The sequence below is a fragment of the Lissotriton helveticus genome, chromosome 6 (genome assembly GCF_964261635.1).
Source record: "Lissotriton helveticus chromosome 6, aLisHel1.1, whole genome shotgun sequence".
Lineage (NCBI taxonomy): Eukaryota > Metazoa > Chordata > Amphibia > Caudata > Salamandridae > Lissotriton > Lissotriton helveticus.
In genome coordinates, this window is record NC_136067.1 from 1,547,823,787 (window position 1) to 1,547,840,200 (window position 16,414).

Below are 16,414 nucleotides of genomic sequence, written 5' to 3' on the forward strand. Positions count from 1 at the left end.
AGTGTTTTTCCTGGATCCCATGGGCTCTTAAGGAGACCTCATAGGCAGCCAGCCACTTGGCGATGTCATCCCCTGAGCTGTAACTGGCAACTATATCTTTAGGTAGGTAGGGTCTGGATTCCCTGGTCAGTTCTCTTGTTTCGCTGCCACCATTCTGAGAATTGGAAGTCCCTACTTGCAGGGCCCTAAAGTCTAATTCTCTGAGGCTCAACTCGTGAGCTAACCTACTCTCCTCTCTTGCCTTCTCCAATTTCGCCAACTCCCATCTCAACTGTCTCTCCTCCCTCCTATCTGCTAGTTCGGCTTCAGTCAAGCTTCTCGCGGATACACTGCTGCCCTCTCTTGAGAGTGTTCTGGGACCTGTCAACAAGTTTCCCCTCTCAGATTGATACAACTCATCTATCCCGATGACCGCGTCCCGCTCCCCCTCTTCCTCCTCCTTCCCCTCTGGGTGCGCTGGCACCCATGCCCTCAAACTGGTCTGGAGTTCCCCCTTCTTGGCACCACGCTTAAAAAACACTCCCATCTTCTGGCAAAAGTCTCTAAGCTGGGCTGTAGTATAGGTCTCCAGTTCCTCCAGAGCAAACTCCATTTTGCCTATGAGAGAAATAGGGACAACCACTCGGGAATAATTGGTTTAACAGGGGCAATTCGAAGCTACCTCCACCCACCACCAGGATTAAATTTGGAAAATCAAAAGAAATAATTAGGGAGTCCGCAAGGAGAAAACTCCAGGTGTAGGCCTATGGAGTTCACTAGGTTACTGTAGAGTGGACGCAAACACAGTTCTCATCCCACCGATAGACACCAATTATGTTGGACCTAGAGTTGCCAAGTCACATAGGGTAGCCTGGCCTAGGGTAAGACAGTCAGATCCTAGAAGCAAAAGTGTAAAGTTTGCGCTCCACCCAGCAATAACTCGGTGCTCATCCATACAAAAACGACACTACACCAAGTTTGTGGAAAAATATGGACTGGTTTATAAAAAATAGATTGTTTCACTTTTACTTTTCACACAATTATTTCTACCTACGCCCCTCTTCACTTTTAGAGCTTCAACAATACATTGCAAATAAATATTATACTTCCTTTTTCCAATAACATAAGAGTTCAGCACTAAATTTGACCCACCAGTTTTCTAGCAGTTACTTCACAGTTAATGAGGAGTGATCAGTAATTTGAAGAGATCAACCTATACAGTTTCCTCAATAAATCATAGGCTCTTTTTTAAACATACAGAATTAAGGAGACAGCAGAAAATTCCACAGTTTATCCTTTTGGTTATGAAACTTCAAGCAGCTTAATGGCTAACTGAAGACAGGCAGGCTAAACCTATCTCATACCAGTGGTTGGCTCATACTATGACTGCCTTAACTTTCAATAAAACACAATAGTTCTCCCTGATCGTGGATAGCCTGCACAAAGGTATTCCCCTTTCTAAATCTGCGCATTTACCCAGATCAGCCTTGCTCTTCCCTCAACCCAATCTGTGGGAAGCTCCCTCCGTTATTCCCTGATGTATCCTTCACCTCAGGAAGTCACTTCCCCAGCGGGGGATTTGTCTCGGCCACCAGTTCAGGAGACGGGAACCCTGTCGGGGGCTTAATTCAGTAACTCTTTGTCACCCCTGGGTTGAAGTACTTACCCCCAACCGGAGTTGGATATGGCTACGCCAGGAGTAGGGATTCCGGACAGCTTTCCCTCCCCTCCTGGCTATAGCCCCCGCTTACTTCCTTTTCTCTGAAGATGTCCCAGGCCCTCCAGCTGATGTGACTCTCCGATGAGCGTTGAAAGCGTTCCGTCTGTTTTCTTGACAGAGACCGCTCCGACTTACTCCTCCGGCGCCTCCGAGTTCCTACTCTCCTTCCTGGTTCCTACGGGGAGAGATCGCGTCCGCTCGACCACGCTTCCAGCTCCTCCCCTTCAGGGAAACGTCGCGCTGCTCTTCCTGGGTGTCGGCTTCGCGCTCCTCCTCCGGCGCTTCCGACACGCCTCCGCAAACTCTGACCCAGGTGCTGCCAGTCGTTGATCAAGCGCAGCGGATCCCTCCTCACTCGCCTGCCGCAGAGAGTCGCCCAAACATGGGAAAATTTCGATCGGCAGATCGCCACGCCACACAGATGGGTTCCTGGCTCAAGAGGGGAAAAGAAACCGCTCCAGGCAGTCCACGAGGCTTCAGGTAACCGGATGTCGACAATGGGGTCAAAGTTCCATTACTGCTCGTTCCCACAGGTGAAAGGGGTTCGTTTTCTTGTAGGGAAAATACAGTTCCAAAGGCCCTTTCCTCACCGACCTCAGTTAATAGCTCAGTCTTCGGCTAAGGGCAACAATCCCTCCCTTGCTGAGGGTCCTGAAGAAAAGATACTCCTGTTGGGTCAGGTCAACAAGGGAGGGGTAGCGTCAGCAAGCAGAAAGCAGCCCCACGAGGCCGTCAATTCCTCCACACTGCGCCAACCTCCTCTTCTCCCAGCCTGTACTCCAACTGAACTCTCTCCACTTCACCTCACACCACTACACAAAATGGCTGCCCAACATTCCGCCTTTTATAGGCTAACCTCAGGTTGTCCAGAGGAATCCAGAAAGTTCTGGAAGCCCTTATGCTTTCCTATGGGTCTTTATCCTGAGGTAGCTAAACAGGTGGCAGTTATAGCCACCATTTTGTTTAACCTAGGTTTCAGTCAGAAAGGCACCTAGGTCCCCGGAGAAGGACTACGAAGGCAAAGAGCATCCAACCCCTTGGTCAACACCTTAAAAAAAATCCAGTAGACATAACAGATAAAAAGGTTGAGGAGCAAAAAGGGGACAAAATAAATAAATTAATGGGTGGGACTACCCAAAGGGCAGACAGGTCTAACAGGAATATATTAACATTTTTAAGATTTACTACTTTAAACTATATATAAATTGAGAAACAATATTGTAGGTTTTGTAACTATTAACGTGAAACAATATTTTTTTTGATATTTTTGTACTTACCATTATAAAGATAGGGAAATAATATTTTTGTAAACGATATTTTTGACACAATACTTCTGTTACATGATATTGTTGATTCAGATTTTGTTACAGTGATCCGTGTTGTAATCAGTAAGTCCCATGTTACTTCTTGAGATGTTGGGCGGCCTGTACAGTCCTCTGAGATCAGACCCAGGGTTCAGTACAGGATCAATGGGTGAAGGTGACCCTGACCTGTGTAGTGATATTAAGACTGCCATCCTTGGAGGAGAAGGCGGTGCTCACCGGTGCTCCACAATTGAGTCCACCTACGTCGAGACAGTCAGTCTGCAGTGGCAAATGCTAGCAAGGTCCACTCTGGAACACAAGGCCACAGTTACTCTGCATCGACCATAGGCCCAGGTGAAGCAGGACATCTTCCATAGCACAACCCTGACTTATGAGGGGCGTCTGATCACCACACAGAAGTAATATCGGCTTAAAATAAATCATGTATTTCAGGAACTTATGAAAAGAATTTAATGGTAAGACGAAGGGTATAACTTGGCGAGAATGTGGTTAACAAAGACCTTTTCATCTGAGAGCCGGATCCAAGAAAGCAAGTGAAGGAGTATCGAGGGTTTAAGAGAAACGTTCCTTGTACAGGAAACAGTTTCATTATTACTTGAAGATGTGGAACGAAGAGGCCACTCCAACTGCCTTTGGTTCCAGCACATTATCTAAAACACTGAAAGCAATAAATAAAACAGTCCAGTGAAGATTAGGTTTGAACTGGACAGATAAAGAAAATGAGCTTGAATCTCAAACAAACTGCATTAACATAAATCACAGTCAGGTTTATAACAAAAAATTATCATTTAATCCTTTAAAAAAGCTGGATTTATATTTTTTCTGCATAGAACCTCTTGTATTTTATATTTTAAAGCAATAAGAAATCATACGGCTGCCCGCCTAAGTAGTATTACCAAACAGATCTACACCTCTTGTAGATTGTTTAAATATGCACCACTGATGATTCTTCACGTCATTTTTGTAAACTTAGGTCAGCGGTAAAACAGTGTGGATTGATTCTGGGACTTGTTTTCAGTTTTCTTTGTTTTCCTCTTTAAATATAATGGCTTCATGAAAAATTTATGCAAACACTGGTTCCAAATGGCCATTTTAGCCTGAACGCCGCACGCAGTCTCCTTGTCTTTGAAGGCCTCAAGGCCTCAGTGCTGGTGGTGTGATTTCTTCAAGGAGATGCGCTTTAAAAAAAAAAAAAACAGAAGTTAAAAGTATAAACAACGGGATAAAAATTGATTTTTTTTGTGGCAGTGGGAAAGACAGCTGTATCAGCTGCTTTGTGGCTAAATGGTACTTTTATAAATCTGCCAGATGTACATTATTTGACTAACTTAAACAACTATACATCCATTTGATAAACAATAGTTAACCGACAATCGGTCGACAATCTGCACTTGATGATAGCTGTAAAATTTGATATCTGTAAATTTGCTTTTCATTGAATTTAAGGCCCTGATTATAAGTTCCACCATAATGGTAGCTGCTATTTATCGCACCCTATAAAATCCAACTCCTATGGGTTCAGAATTTATATGGTGCAGTAAATACCACCTACACTGATTTTTTTAGGGGGCGGGGGGAATTAAATGCAGATTTTGGTCTTTATCACAACAAAATCCAAATGTCACTGAGTTAGAAATGGGGGTCTCTGGTTGGCAGAGGTAAGTACCTTTGTCCAAATAGGGACCCTTGCTACTAGTGTGGGTAAGGGGGATACACTTCTAAAATAAGCCCTGCTCACCCCCTTGGTAGCTTGGCACGAGCAGACTGGCTTATCTCAGAGGCAGTGTTTAAAGCATTTGTGCACACATACAGTAATACAGTAAAGACACTACAAATGGACACCGCACCAGTTTAGAAAAATAAGTAATCTTTATCTAAACCAAAACAAGACCAAACGACAAAAATCCATATGCCAGTATTAAAAATAAGGCTTTCAACTGGTAAAAATAGTTCAGTTCAATGCAAGTTGTAAATGCAACACTTTTCTCAAAGGTACCTTTAATGCATCATGCAAAACAAACAAAATGACCACAGGGAAGGTGATGCGGCGGTTCCTTACTGCAGGGGAGGTGATGCGTCAATTCCTTACTGCATGGGAAGTTGATGCGTCTGTTTCTTACTGCGGCCCTCAGCGATGCGACAGTCTTGGCGCCTCAATGCGATGTTGCGTTGATTTCCCAGCGGCAAACAGTCTCCAGAGGTCCTAAACAGCAGCAGGCACCTCTTTGCAGTTTGGAACTCCCACCAAGGAAATTCAGGGGAGCTGGTGGTGAAGTCTTTGTGTCCCTGAGACTTCAGAACAGGAGGCAAGCTCAGTGCTCAGTTAGTTTCAAGCCCTTGGAGATCTTCCTCAAGATGACAAAGCAAACCGCAAATTGCTTTTCTCCTCTTCTTGGGATTATGCAGCCACGGCAGGCCAACTCCAGACAGCAAACAGCACAGGGGCAGTATTCCTCCTCCGCTTATCCGGCTCTTCTCCTTGGCAAAGATTTCTCTTGATTCCCAGAAGTGATCTAAAAGACTGGGGTCTGGGCCCCTCTTTTTATACCCAAAAATCCCTTGTTCTCTGAAGGCAGAGAGTGTCTGTACCCAGTCAAAACCAGTTCTGTGGGGCACTTTCCAAGTGCTCAACAACCTTCATTGTCCGTGTGAGCCCTGGCTCCAGACACATCACAGGGGGGCGGAGCCGTCATTGTGGAAGGCCGGCACAGCCCTATTCAGGTGAAGGTGCTACTCCTCCCACCACTCCAAATGCAGACCAAGCCTATTCAGCCCAACCCTGACTCATCCAACTTCTGGAGCCACAGTCCCTCTCCAGCCCCTGTTATCCAAAAGCTAGACGTGCAATGCACAAACCTAGCAGAGGCACACTGGATGGTTAGGCAAGAAAATACCTACTTTCTAAAAGTGGTATTTTCAAACACAGAATAAAAAAGTCACCCTCAATAAAAGATGCACTTTAACATTCTGAGTTCAGGCATACTAAATGTTATTTTTCTGCCTTGTTCCCAGGGCTAGTTATGTTTATAAGATGTTATAAACAAACTCCCCATAGCCTTGCAACAGTGAAAAACGAAATTGACAGTATTTCACTATCAGGACATGCCACACACATCAGGGCATGTCCTACCTTTCACATACAATTTGCCCTGCCCACAGAGGTAACTTGGGCCTACCTTTGGGCTGACTAATATGTAGAAAAAGGAAGGTTTAGGGACTGGCAAGTGTGTGCACTTGCCAAGTCGACATGGCAGTCCCAGACTGCACACAGGCTCTGCAATGGCAGGCCTGAGTCACATTTTACAAGCTGCTTTTGTGGGTAGCACAATCAGTGCTGCAAGCCCACCAGCAGCATTTGTTTTACAGGCCCTGGGCACACATAGTGCACTGTGCTAGGGTCTGACAAGCAAATCAAATAGCCAATCATGGATACACTAATCCATAACACAATTTACAAAAGAGAGCATATGAACTTTAGCACTGATCAGCAGTGGTAAAGAGCCCAGAGTCATAAAACCACCACCAACAGGTAAAAAAAAATACAGGAGGAAGGCAAAAAGTTCTGGGATGACCCCGCAAAAAGGGACAATTCCAACACTAGCCCGTTTGACCTGCCAAAATTTAACAAAGGATGCAGACTTTATCGCAACTAGGAAATATGGGTATGGAAATCTACACACAACTCTGATCTCCAAGCCATTCGCGAACACAAACTGTCCATTCACCTCTCAACCTATCTGTGATGACCTGCAAAGATTGCACTCCTTATGTAAGGTCTGTGTAGTTTTGGAGAAGACAGTGGAGTTAGCTTCATAGCAACCAACATTTGTATACCTTCCTTGGTTTGGTGGAGAACTCAGTGGTGTGCTGTGTAAGTACACTGGCAGAAGTGAGTGACACTGCTTAGGCACTGCAACAGTTCGAAAGAAACAAGACCACACACAGCTATGCTTTTTATTTGGTTTAAGTCACACGTTTCAGGTTTATTTAACATTTTTATATGGAGCACCATAAGCAAAGTGGTGTCCGCGCAATTCACACATTATTAAGAAGTTGAAAGAAATCTTGCTTACATTGTACGAGTAATCGTAGCAACAACCGTGATGGAGACCATGACTGCAGTACATGCATAACATGAATAATTGATTCCTCCTGAATGCAACGAGCATAAACTGGGGAAAACCAATAGCACTGACAAAGGAAAAAGTGAAAAAGGAAAAGAAGTAATGGAAGGCCAGCGAGAGTGGAGTTGAAAGAATAAGGAAGATCCAGAAGGGCTTAAAGTTCGTGGGCAGCAATAGAAAAGAGGGGAAGAGATAAAGAGTCTGATAATAAGAAGACGCTGAGAGAATGGCAGGCTGTGGAGAGCATTATGAAGCATGGAATGAAGTTAGAGGTTGCATTGCTGGAGATACTTTAACTTCCTCTTTTAAAGCTGTTTATGGTACAAACATAAATCCTATTCAGAACTGCCTGACTTTCACCGCTCATGTGTCAGTATTGTTTTCTACAATATAGAACGTCTCGCTCTTCTACCAAGTCATGGTGCATTGTGATTTTGGGAGTGTAAAAAATGATTATGCAGTGGTAACACGAGGTTTTGTATTTTTTTGCAGGATCAATTTTAAAGAAGCTTTTGCACACTGGAAACTCTGTTAAGGTATCTTTTTGTTTTTTCTATGAAGTGTAATCAATGTAATACTTCCCCGCAGATCGTTCCTGTACTTGCTCGTTTGACACCAAAACATTTTACTTTCAATGATATAAATATGCTCAACTTTCCCTATACATTCTCCATGGGCCAGGTTCTTCAGTCTCCTTTCCCATAACTGGGCCAGGAAAAAGCGATAAAAGATGTTTGCACACACTCCCTTAGCGGTGGCAAATCATGCAGCACGGTGCACCACGCCCTCGTTTCTGTTTTTCCTGCTGCTAAAGATAGAACATTGGAATCCTCCTAGCTTGTTAATGCTCCTCTATGATTTAGTTTGTGTATAAGGGCCTATTTCTGAGTCCATTAGGGCTGTAAGCACTTTTCTCTAATTTCCTGTTATTGTTAAATTCCTGAACTTCTTTGAGTAGCACAACAGTCTCATCCAATATTATATAAAGAGACTAAATACTCTGACACTCCATCATATCATATCAAATATACTATTCTTGGCTCATGTGTGAATTTTTGTATGTATGTGAGGTGTGAATGTTATGTATGTTTAATATGAATATCAATAATGAATTAATTGTATAAAAATGTTGAGAAATATGCAGATGTTATGAGCTATGTAATGAATTATGCAGTGCAATGAACTGTGCAAAGAAATCATTGTATTCTCTATAATAGCCAAATAAATGAATGTTTTTCTGGAATCTGGATGGTATGGGTCATTGTTCGATGATTTCACGATTTAGAAGTAATACAGGTTGAGCTGGATGATTTGTGATTTTTGTATAATTCTGTACTTCTTTCCTAAACCTACATACGGGTACCCTTTGTGTATAATAGGGTGTTTACTTGTGGTATTAATGTAAAATAATGCTCACACTTTCCTTTGTTGAAGTGGTAGCATTTTTCAAATTGAAGCTCTGCGTTGCCATCCTGGAAACATCCGTGTTCATCACTATATAAATTAAGGAAACTAGCTACTAAACTGTAGATTCTAGACGTCTTCGTGCTATGTGTAACGATGGCAGGAATGTTAATGCAAGACATTCGTTCTTACAGCATCTATGAAGCCTCAAATACTGTATACCCAAAACCTTGGAAAATCTGGGCCTTTTATAAATATCTGCTTACTAGCATCCAGCCTACACCAAAACCCTCTCTTGAAACCCTATATTCTGGAATTGGAGTCGGAATAGTATTTTTAGGTCTCCTCCTTTACCATTCCGAAGGAATGGGAAATGGCGAGAATTCAAGTGCTCGAACTGATTGTCAAACCACCGCATTTTTTCGTGGCGTTTTCTTCGAGTGCACGTGGCCACAGGCACGCGCTTTTGGCCCATACACTTTCATGGCCATCTGTTCCTCAATGTCTCTCCCACCCTTCGTTTGATCTTGCCGCAAGTTCAGGCTAATGGCCCTCCCCCAGCACAGAGCGCGCATCGTGGCCGCACAGCACATCAAAGGGCTTCTCCCAGCGTGTGCTGTGCGGCTTCTCCTCCCCTAATTATGTGGCCGGCCGTACTTGTGTTTCCCGGCCGCTTCCCGGCTGCTCTTGTATTTAATTAGCAGCAGCAGCATTTCTCCTGCGCCAGGCCACATCAAAGGCTCTGTGCCACTTTCACCCACACAGCAACACTTACAGACACGCAACGCCACTCACACCCACGCAAGCCCACTATCATCCACGCAACACCACACTCACCCACGCAACACCACTCACACACGCAACGCAACTCATCCACGCAACCCCACTCATCCACGCAACCCCACTCATCCACGCAACCCCACTCATCCACGCAACGCCACTCACACACGCAACGCCACTCACACACGCAACGCCACTCACACACGCAACGCCACTCACCCACGCAACGCCACTCACCCACGCAACCCCACTCACACACGCAACGCCACTCACACACGCAACGCCACTCACACACGCAACGCCACTCACACACGCAACGCCACTCACACACGCAACGCCACTCACACACGCAACGCCACTCACACACGCAACGCCACTCACACACGCAACGCCACTCACACATCATAAATAACAATCATTTGCAATGCTATAGGTCTCCCATTTACTTAAATTGAACATAATGGCATTGTAAATGACAATAACTTTCAAAAAATTTTACTTTTACAATAAATTGAAAAGGCATTGTCATTTACTATGCCAACAGCTTAGAGTTGCCTAAATGCAAGACTTATTGCATTGCAAATAGCCAATAGGGCTCGCTTTTGGGACCATCTAAGTGTTTATGCATGCGACATTTTATGTTGTTGCAACGAGGCAATTATGCTGCATAACTACTTATAAGGGCCCAAAAGCGAGACCTATTGGCAATGCCAATGCTTGTTTGTAAAGAGGCATCTTTTGTTATGGTTAATTAACTTTTGTACAGCGAACATTAGTTCGAGATTTCTTCAGTCTGTATTTGGGAGCCTGTTTTTGTAAAATATATACTTGCTGCCTCTTTTTCCATATACCCTGTTCTTGCTGCCCCAGAAAAAAAGATTGTTCATTTTCGCTCATCAACATAGTAAAAAATGTAATAGCTTAGGATCATTTTCTCTCATCAACATAGTAAAAAATGTAATAACGTCGGATGGCCGGTGGAAGTGAGGTTAATAAAATATCTGCCTAGTCTTGTACCAAACACGGCTATCCAAAACTCCTTCAGATAGACAATCTGTTATGTGTGGAGGTGAAGGTGTTCTGTTGCCGAGATGACCACTGCCTTCACGGCAAGTAAGAATGCTTACCTCGCTATTGACTAGAAGGTTTAAATCAAATCAAATCAAAATAAGCTTTATTCGATTATCACAAGGATATCATAAAAGCGTACATTACATTAATCAATTTATAATTAAAAGTTAAAAAGCAAATGTAAATCCAGAAAAGAAGCATGAATTTCAAGGAACAGAGGGGTTACATTTTCCATAAAAACAATACAAGTACAATAAATATTTATGCAAATCCATATGTCCCATCGTAACAGATTCCTAAATTAACGAATTTCTGAATTTTAGCAGCAATTTCAAAAAATTTCCCATAGTAAATATCACGTCCCTGTTCTCCAGTTGTTGTAATCGGTCAAAAGCATCTTTAAAGGACCGCAGACCCCAGGTCTTCAATAATGGTCTCAATAAGGATTTTCTGGGGACTAGGTAATATTTACAAAACAATATAAAATGAATATTGGATTGGGGGGAAATGTCATCGCATGGGCAAGGGGGCAAATTTCGGGACCAGTCATTGCAGGAGGGGAAAGTAATAAGCCGAAAGAAAGAGCCCAATCTGAGTCTAGAGAGGAGCATTCTTGAGAAGCAAGAGATGTCAGAAAAAAGGTATAATTGTAGACCCTGGGACAAGGTAATCCTTTGAAAATCCAAGACAGTTTTATGAGATTTTTGAATGGTCCACCTTTTTGCCTCTAGATGATCCATTAATAGCTTTCTCAAAGCTTTCCGAGTAATATGCTCCAAGCTCAGAGGGTCAGTGAAATACTCTGGGCGACCAATTTCAAAGCAAAACCTTTTAACGTATGACAACCATTTTATGTGTTTAGCCCCATCTAGTTTTTGAGTGTCAACAATTATTTCTCGGTTAAAAGCTGTCTCTGTGGTGGTCCAAATCTTGTGCCATAAGAGAAAGGGCTCAGTCTTAATTACGTCAGAAATAAACGGTAGCCCCAGCTCTATATGGATCATATAAATAGATGTTGACTTCGGGATCCCTAGCAAGTACCTTAGGAACTGGTTTTCAACTTTCTGGATAGATGTTATAGTGTCAATTCCCCAGAGTCCAGCTCCGTAGATAGCCGTTGCTACACATTTTGCTTTATAGATGGTAATAAGCTGCTTGACAGGTCTCCCCCCTATTTTGCTAGCAAAGTCTCGCAAAGCCCCAGTCGCTCTAGTGAAGGCAAGCGTCCTGGCTTTTACAGCAGACTGCCAGGTCACCTTTCTATGAAAATAGATACCCAAATAAGGAAATTGTTCTACGGTATCTATTTTTTGTCCTTCAATAAATATCGGACATCGGATTTTCTTGGTACCCTTACTGCAAGCCAGGGAAAAGGTCTTGCCGATATTTACTTTCAGACCCTTTTCTTGCATGAAGTGAGTAAATTTCGTAACAGCCCTTTGCAGCCCCAACCTTGTTTGGGACAATATAGCCGCATCATCGGCATATAACAAGATTGGAACGGCATGACCCTCCACCTTAGGGTAGTCACATTCAACCCTCCGCATATGGTCACCAACAGCGTTTATGTAAAGAGAGAAGAGCAGGGGCGCTAATATGCACCCCTGCCTCACACCTCTAGCAATGGTGAATCTAGGGGAACATTCCCCTCTCTGTCCATAGCGCACCCTTGCCCCCGCATCTCTATACAAGTCCATGATAAAGTTAAGAATAGATGAGTTCAACCCCATTTTGTTAAGGACACTCCACAACTGGTCATGGTCGACACAGTCGAACGCAGAGCTCAAATCTATGAATGTTACAAAGAGGTTACCATTTTTAGCCTCCACGTATTTTGACATTAGAAAGTATAAATTCAAACTCTGTTCGACTGTGCCCCTACCAGTTCGAAAGCCATATTGAAATCTAGAAAGTAGATCCGCCTCCTCTGTCCAACTTTGGATACGCTTTAAGATGATACGTCCCGCAACTTTCATTAGCGCATCAAGCAAGGAGATAGGACGGTAACAGGAGGGTACATGCCTATCTCCTTTTTTATATATGGGTACCACAATGGCCTCTGCCCAAGTTGGAATTTGACCATAAGCATTTGCGCAGTTCAAGGCAGAAGTTAGTAACGGGGCCCAGAAGTCTATTTCGGCCTTGAAGACATCCACTGGAATGGCGTCCGGGCCGGGGGCCTTGTCAGAAGGGCTCTCTCTGATGGCAAGTGTAACCTCCTCACATAGGAAAACAATATTAGGAGATCCCTTTCTCAGGCCCATTATGGTACTATTGGAAGAAGGAGTGGGATCCACTGGAGATGTGTCAGAAAGACTAGGTTTGCTATACAGCTGTTGGAAATATGCAGCCCAAGTATCTCCATCAATTGCCAGATCTAACCTCCTCTCGGGCATTTTCACCCACGGAAGTGGGGCTTTAACAAATTTCCAAAAAGCTGAGGAATCACGGCTTTCACTGGTTGACAACAGTGTCTGCCAAGCTTCCGCTTTCAAAGATTTTTTCCTACTCTTTATGGCAAGGCGATACCGAGATCTAGCCTGACGAATCTCTGATGGTGACTTTGGTATAGATTGTAAGGCTTTCTTCAGAATTTTTAAAGCTCACGTGCAATCTTTATCAAACCATCCTTTTGGGGTAAATTGACCTGGCTTGAACTGACGAGTAAGTAGCTTTTTTAGACTTTCTTGAATTTTTAAAAAGGCTTGAAGGATTTTTTGGGGGTGTTCAATCGGGGATAGACAAATGTGCACCTCATCCCACCTCAACTGCAAGAGGTTCTTAAGGAGACTTGCGGGATCAATTTTTTCCCATTTTAGGATATAGCCATTTGTCGCCCCTAGTGTGATTGGTTGCTCATAAGTTATGGGGTGAGAATTTATTTATTTATTTATTTTTGCTATTTTTAAAGCGCACAAATACCCCTAAGGGTGTCTCGGCGCTAGTGATCAGAGGACTCCATACTCTTTGAGGGTAGTTAGGCAGAGGAGAAAAGCCATGTCTTAAGGCTCTTTCGGAATTTGATGAGGGTTGGGGCAGTTTTGATATGCAGTGGGAGGATAAGAATAATGGCGAGTAGTAGAAGATGGTAAGAGGATAGAAAGAGCCAAGGGATAATGGTCACCATATAAATGGTCGAGTGTATCCCAAGAGGATATCAGGGAAGCGTATATTTTAGAAAAAAGTACAAAATCAATGGTAGAATTTGTACCTCTTCCATGAAAGGAAGGTTTGAAGGGTTTCGGTGGGAAACATAAATCATTTGCAAAGGCTAAATTAAAATGTGCTAAGAAATTATTTAATACCTCCCCTGTTTTAGAGTGCATAAAGTGATTTGGGGTATCATCACTTTCATTATCAGGGGTGGAAGAAAACTCACATAGTCCCATTGAGGCATGTTGACAGGAATAACAATTTAAATCGCCCATAAAAGCAATGACCCATTCGCCTCCGTACTGCTCTTTAATAGACACAACCGTGTTGGACAATTCATTTAATGCTTTCTCCAAACCCTGTAATGACATGTTGTTGTAGATGTTAATTATTAACAGGTTCAGTGATATGCCCATTTGAATGGCAATTATTTGATAATACTCCCTGAGGAAATATTTCCGAACCCTCAAACCCCCAACTACATTAATATATATACACAGCCCCCCCCCTATTTCTTCCTTGCTTACTTTCTAACGCCGGTGAATGGAAGTTTTGAAAACCCAAAAGATGTACCGGGGTTTGCACCCACGTCTCCTGAAAGCATAAAACTGAGAAAGAGCTAACCACATCAAGCCAAGGTGGTAAAGCTATTTTAGTGGTAATACCAGCCACATTCCAACTAAGAATCTGGATTTCAGGGGATGTGGCTCGATTCTCGGGATGGTTATAAAATGACACTGTGTTATTTGGCTGATTTACACATGGTAATATAATTAAGGAGTCCGAAGAAGCAACTCGGTTTTCTGACCCTTTATCATCTAACTTGGTACACGGGACGATACAACCTGAGGGTACTACATTAAAGGTGGTGCCAACTACATTCCCCTTCTCGTGGCTATCATCAGGAGCAAAAAGTCATTCAATATCGTCCAGGCCAGAAAGTGGTGCATATTGGTTGTAACAAGGAATGTTCCACTGAGATGTTGTAGGTGGTGAACAATGACCATGTCCGGGAAAGCCATGTGGAAAAAAAGGAAGAAATCTGTTTTCCATTGGTTTTGGCCTAAAGGGATAGGGGTTGTAAGATGGTCCTTGATGCTGGGGGAAAAAGTAGTTATCATAGCACTGTTTAGGGCGATATATTTTACGGGGCATTAAGGCTTCAGGATAGAAGTAACTCACATCTTTAGGTGTAATCGTCCCCCTATTGTAGTCAGAGAACCAGTCCCTGATGTGTGGAATAACTCTAGAGTCTTTAAAGGTAATAATTACAATATCGCCCTCAATGTCCTTTGGGCGCACTCCAATCCAGTTTGTTTGTCGCACAGTGATAATGTCACCATTGATATGGGGTGGCAGTGGCCTGTTTTTACATAGCCAATAAATGACTTTGTTCTTTAGACTAGTATGATTTTCAAGGGATCCTGTTGGTAAGGATGGGACCCCTGTTAAAATGATGACATTATTAGAAGCAGCTGGGGGTAAATCCACATTTCTTTCGTGTGGGACTCTTGTTGATTTAGGTCCATCCTTGTTCATCACGGGAAGTGTCTTTTTATTCCCCATTCTAGCTGATTCAATAAGTGAGGTTATTTGTGAAGACTGTGGCTGTGGATTTTGGGGCTTCTTCATTGAGACGGTGGGAACCTTAATGTTTACTGATTTCTTTTTAACAAGAGGGGTTTGCGCAGTAGTAGTATTTACTGCGGGTGTTATTTTAGCCTTATTTGATATTTTTTCTGCCTCCTTTATGGTAGTTGATTTTGCTGCATCCTTACTTAATGGAGTTTGTAATTTAGGGCCTTCAGTAAGTATATCCAATTGGGCACCTATTCTCTTGACTCTCTCTGCTATAGGTAGCAGTAAAGCTTTCAGGAGGTGTTCCATCGCATCCACAAAATCTATCAAGGATGGTGGAACAGGGGAAGGATTTTTATTAACGGAAGTAATCAAGACCCCTTCTGCAATTTTAAGTAGTTCTTTGCTAAGGGAGTCTTTGGAAGGCAATAGATTACGGGCGGGGCTGGGTATTTTTCCCGAGCCTCTTCTCCTTCGTTTTTTGGGGGTTGAGCGGATAACTACCTGTTTCTTTTTAGAAGGATTATTTACAATTAATGATTTAGGATCCACAGGAGGAGCAGTGCATACTTGCACTTGCTGATCAACACCGAAGCCTGTTTGCGACCCAATAAGACTTAGACTAGGGTGTACAAGCACCTTTGGAATTGTGGGGGTATTAAGGTCAATAAGATCAATAGTTAAATTACTAGGGGGAGGTAGACCTAGCTGAGCGGCAACGGATGTTGACAAAGTGGCATTTTTTGGGGACGAGCTTACTTGAAATATTAAAGGAATACCCTCCGTGTTAAACAGATCAGCGTCTATATTTTCCATAGAGACATGGTCTATATGTGGGACAATGGTATCCTGAGTAAGAGAGTCAATTGCAGTATTTTTTAATAGCTCGATGGAAAGAAGGCGAGCAGCACGCCGCTCAGCTAGTGCAATGTCTCTATCGACGTCTGTAATTGCTCTGGTAAAATATTTATCTAATGGACCCAAAATGGATACACCCACCCTAGATGGAAAGTCATCAACTACAGAAGTCGACATTTCTGCTGCTAGTGACTGAGATACGGTAAGGTTCTGTACAACCAGGAATAAATTAGTAGACGTTAGTGAGTATGCCAAGCCAAGCCTTGTTTGGCCTTGGAGGGCCGTAGAGGGCCCGCCCTTTGCCCGGGCTTCGACCCGCGCGCGTCCCGCGATGCGCGTTTGCGGGTCTGCTTATAACGTATGAGGGGGCGTGGCACTGGGAGGGGGCGCGGCTCGGCCGGGAAGAGGAACCAGCTGTCGAT

The 16,414-nt window shown here is 43.4% G+C and overlaps 1 protein-coding gene across 5 annotated transcripts in view; it reads left to right on the forward strand.

Annotated features, from left to right (window-relative positions):
• Positions 1–16,414, forward strand: part of RALGAPA2 (Ral GTPase activating protein catalytic subunit alpha 2) — a 1,907,250-nt gene that overhangs the window by 528,875 nt on the left and 1,361,961 nt on the right. For all 5 annotated transcript variants that reach the window (XM_078649331.1, XM_078649327.1, XM_078649328.1 and 2 more), the window contains exon 5: positions 7,641–7,684. In XM_078649331.1, the coding sequence (XP_078505457.1) occupies positions 7,641–7,684 (44 nt within the window). The remainder of the gene's footprint in view (positions 1–7,640; positions 7,685–16,414) is intronic.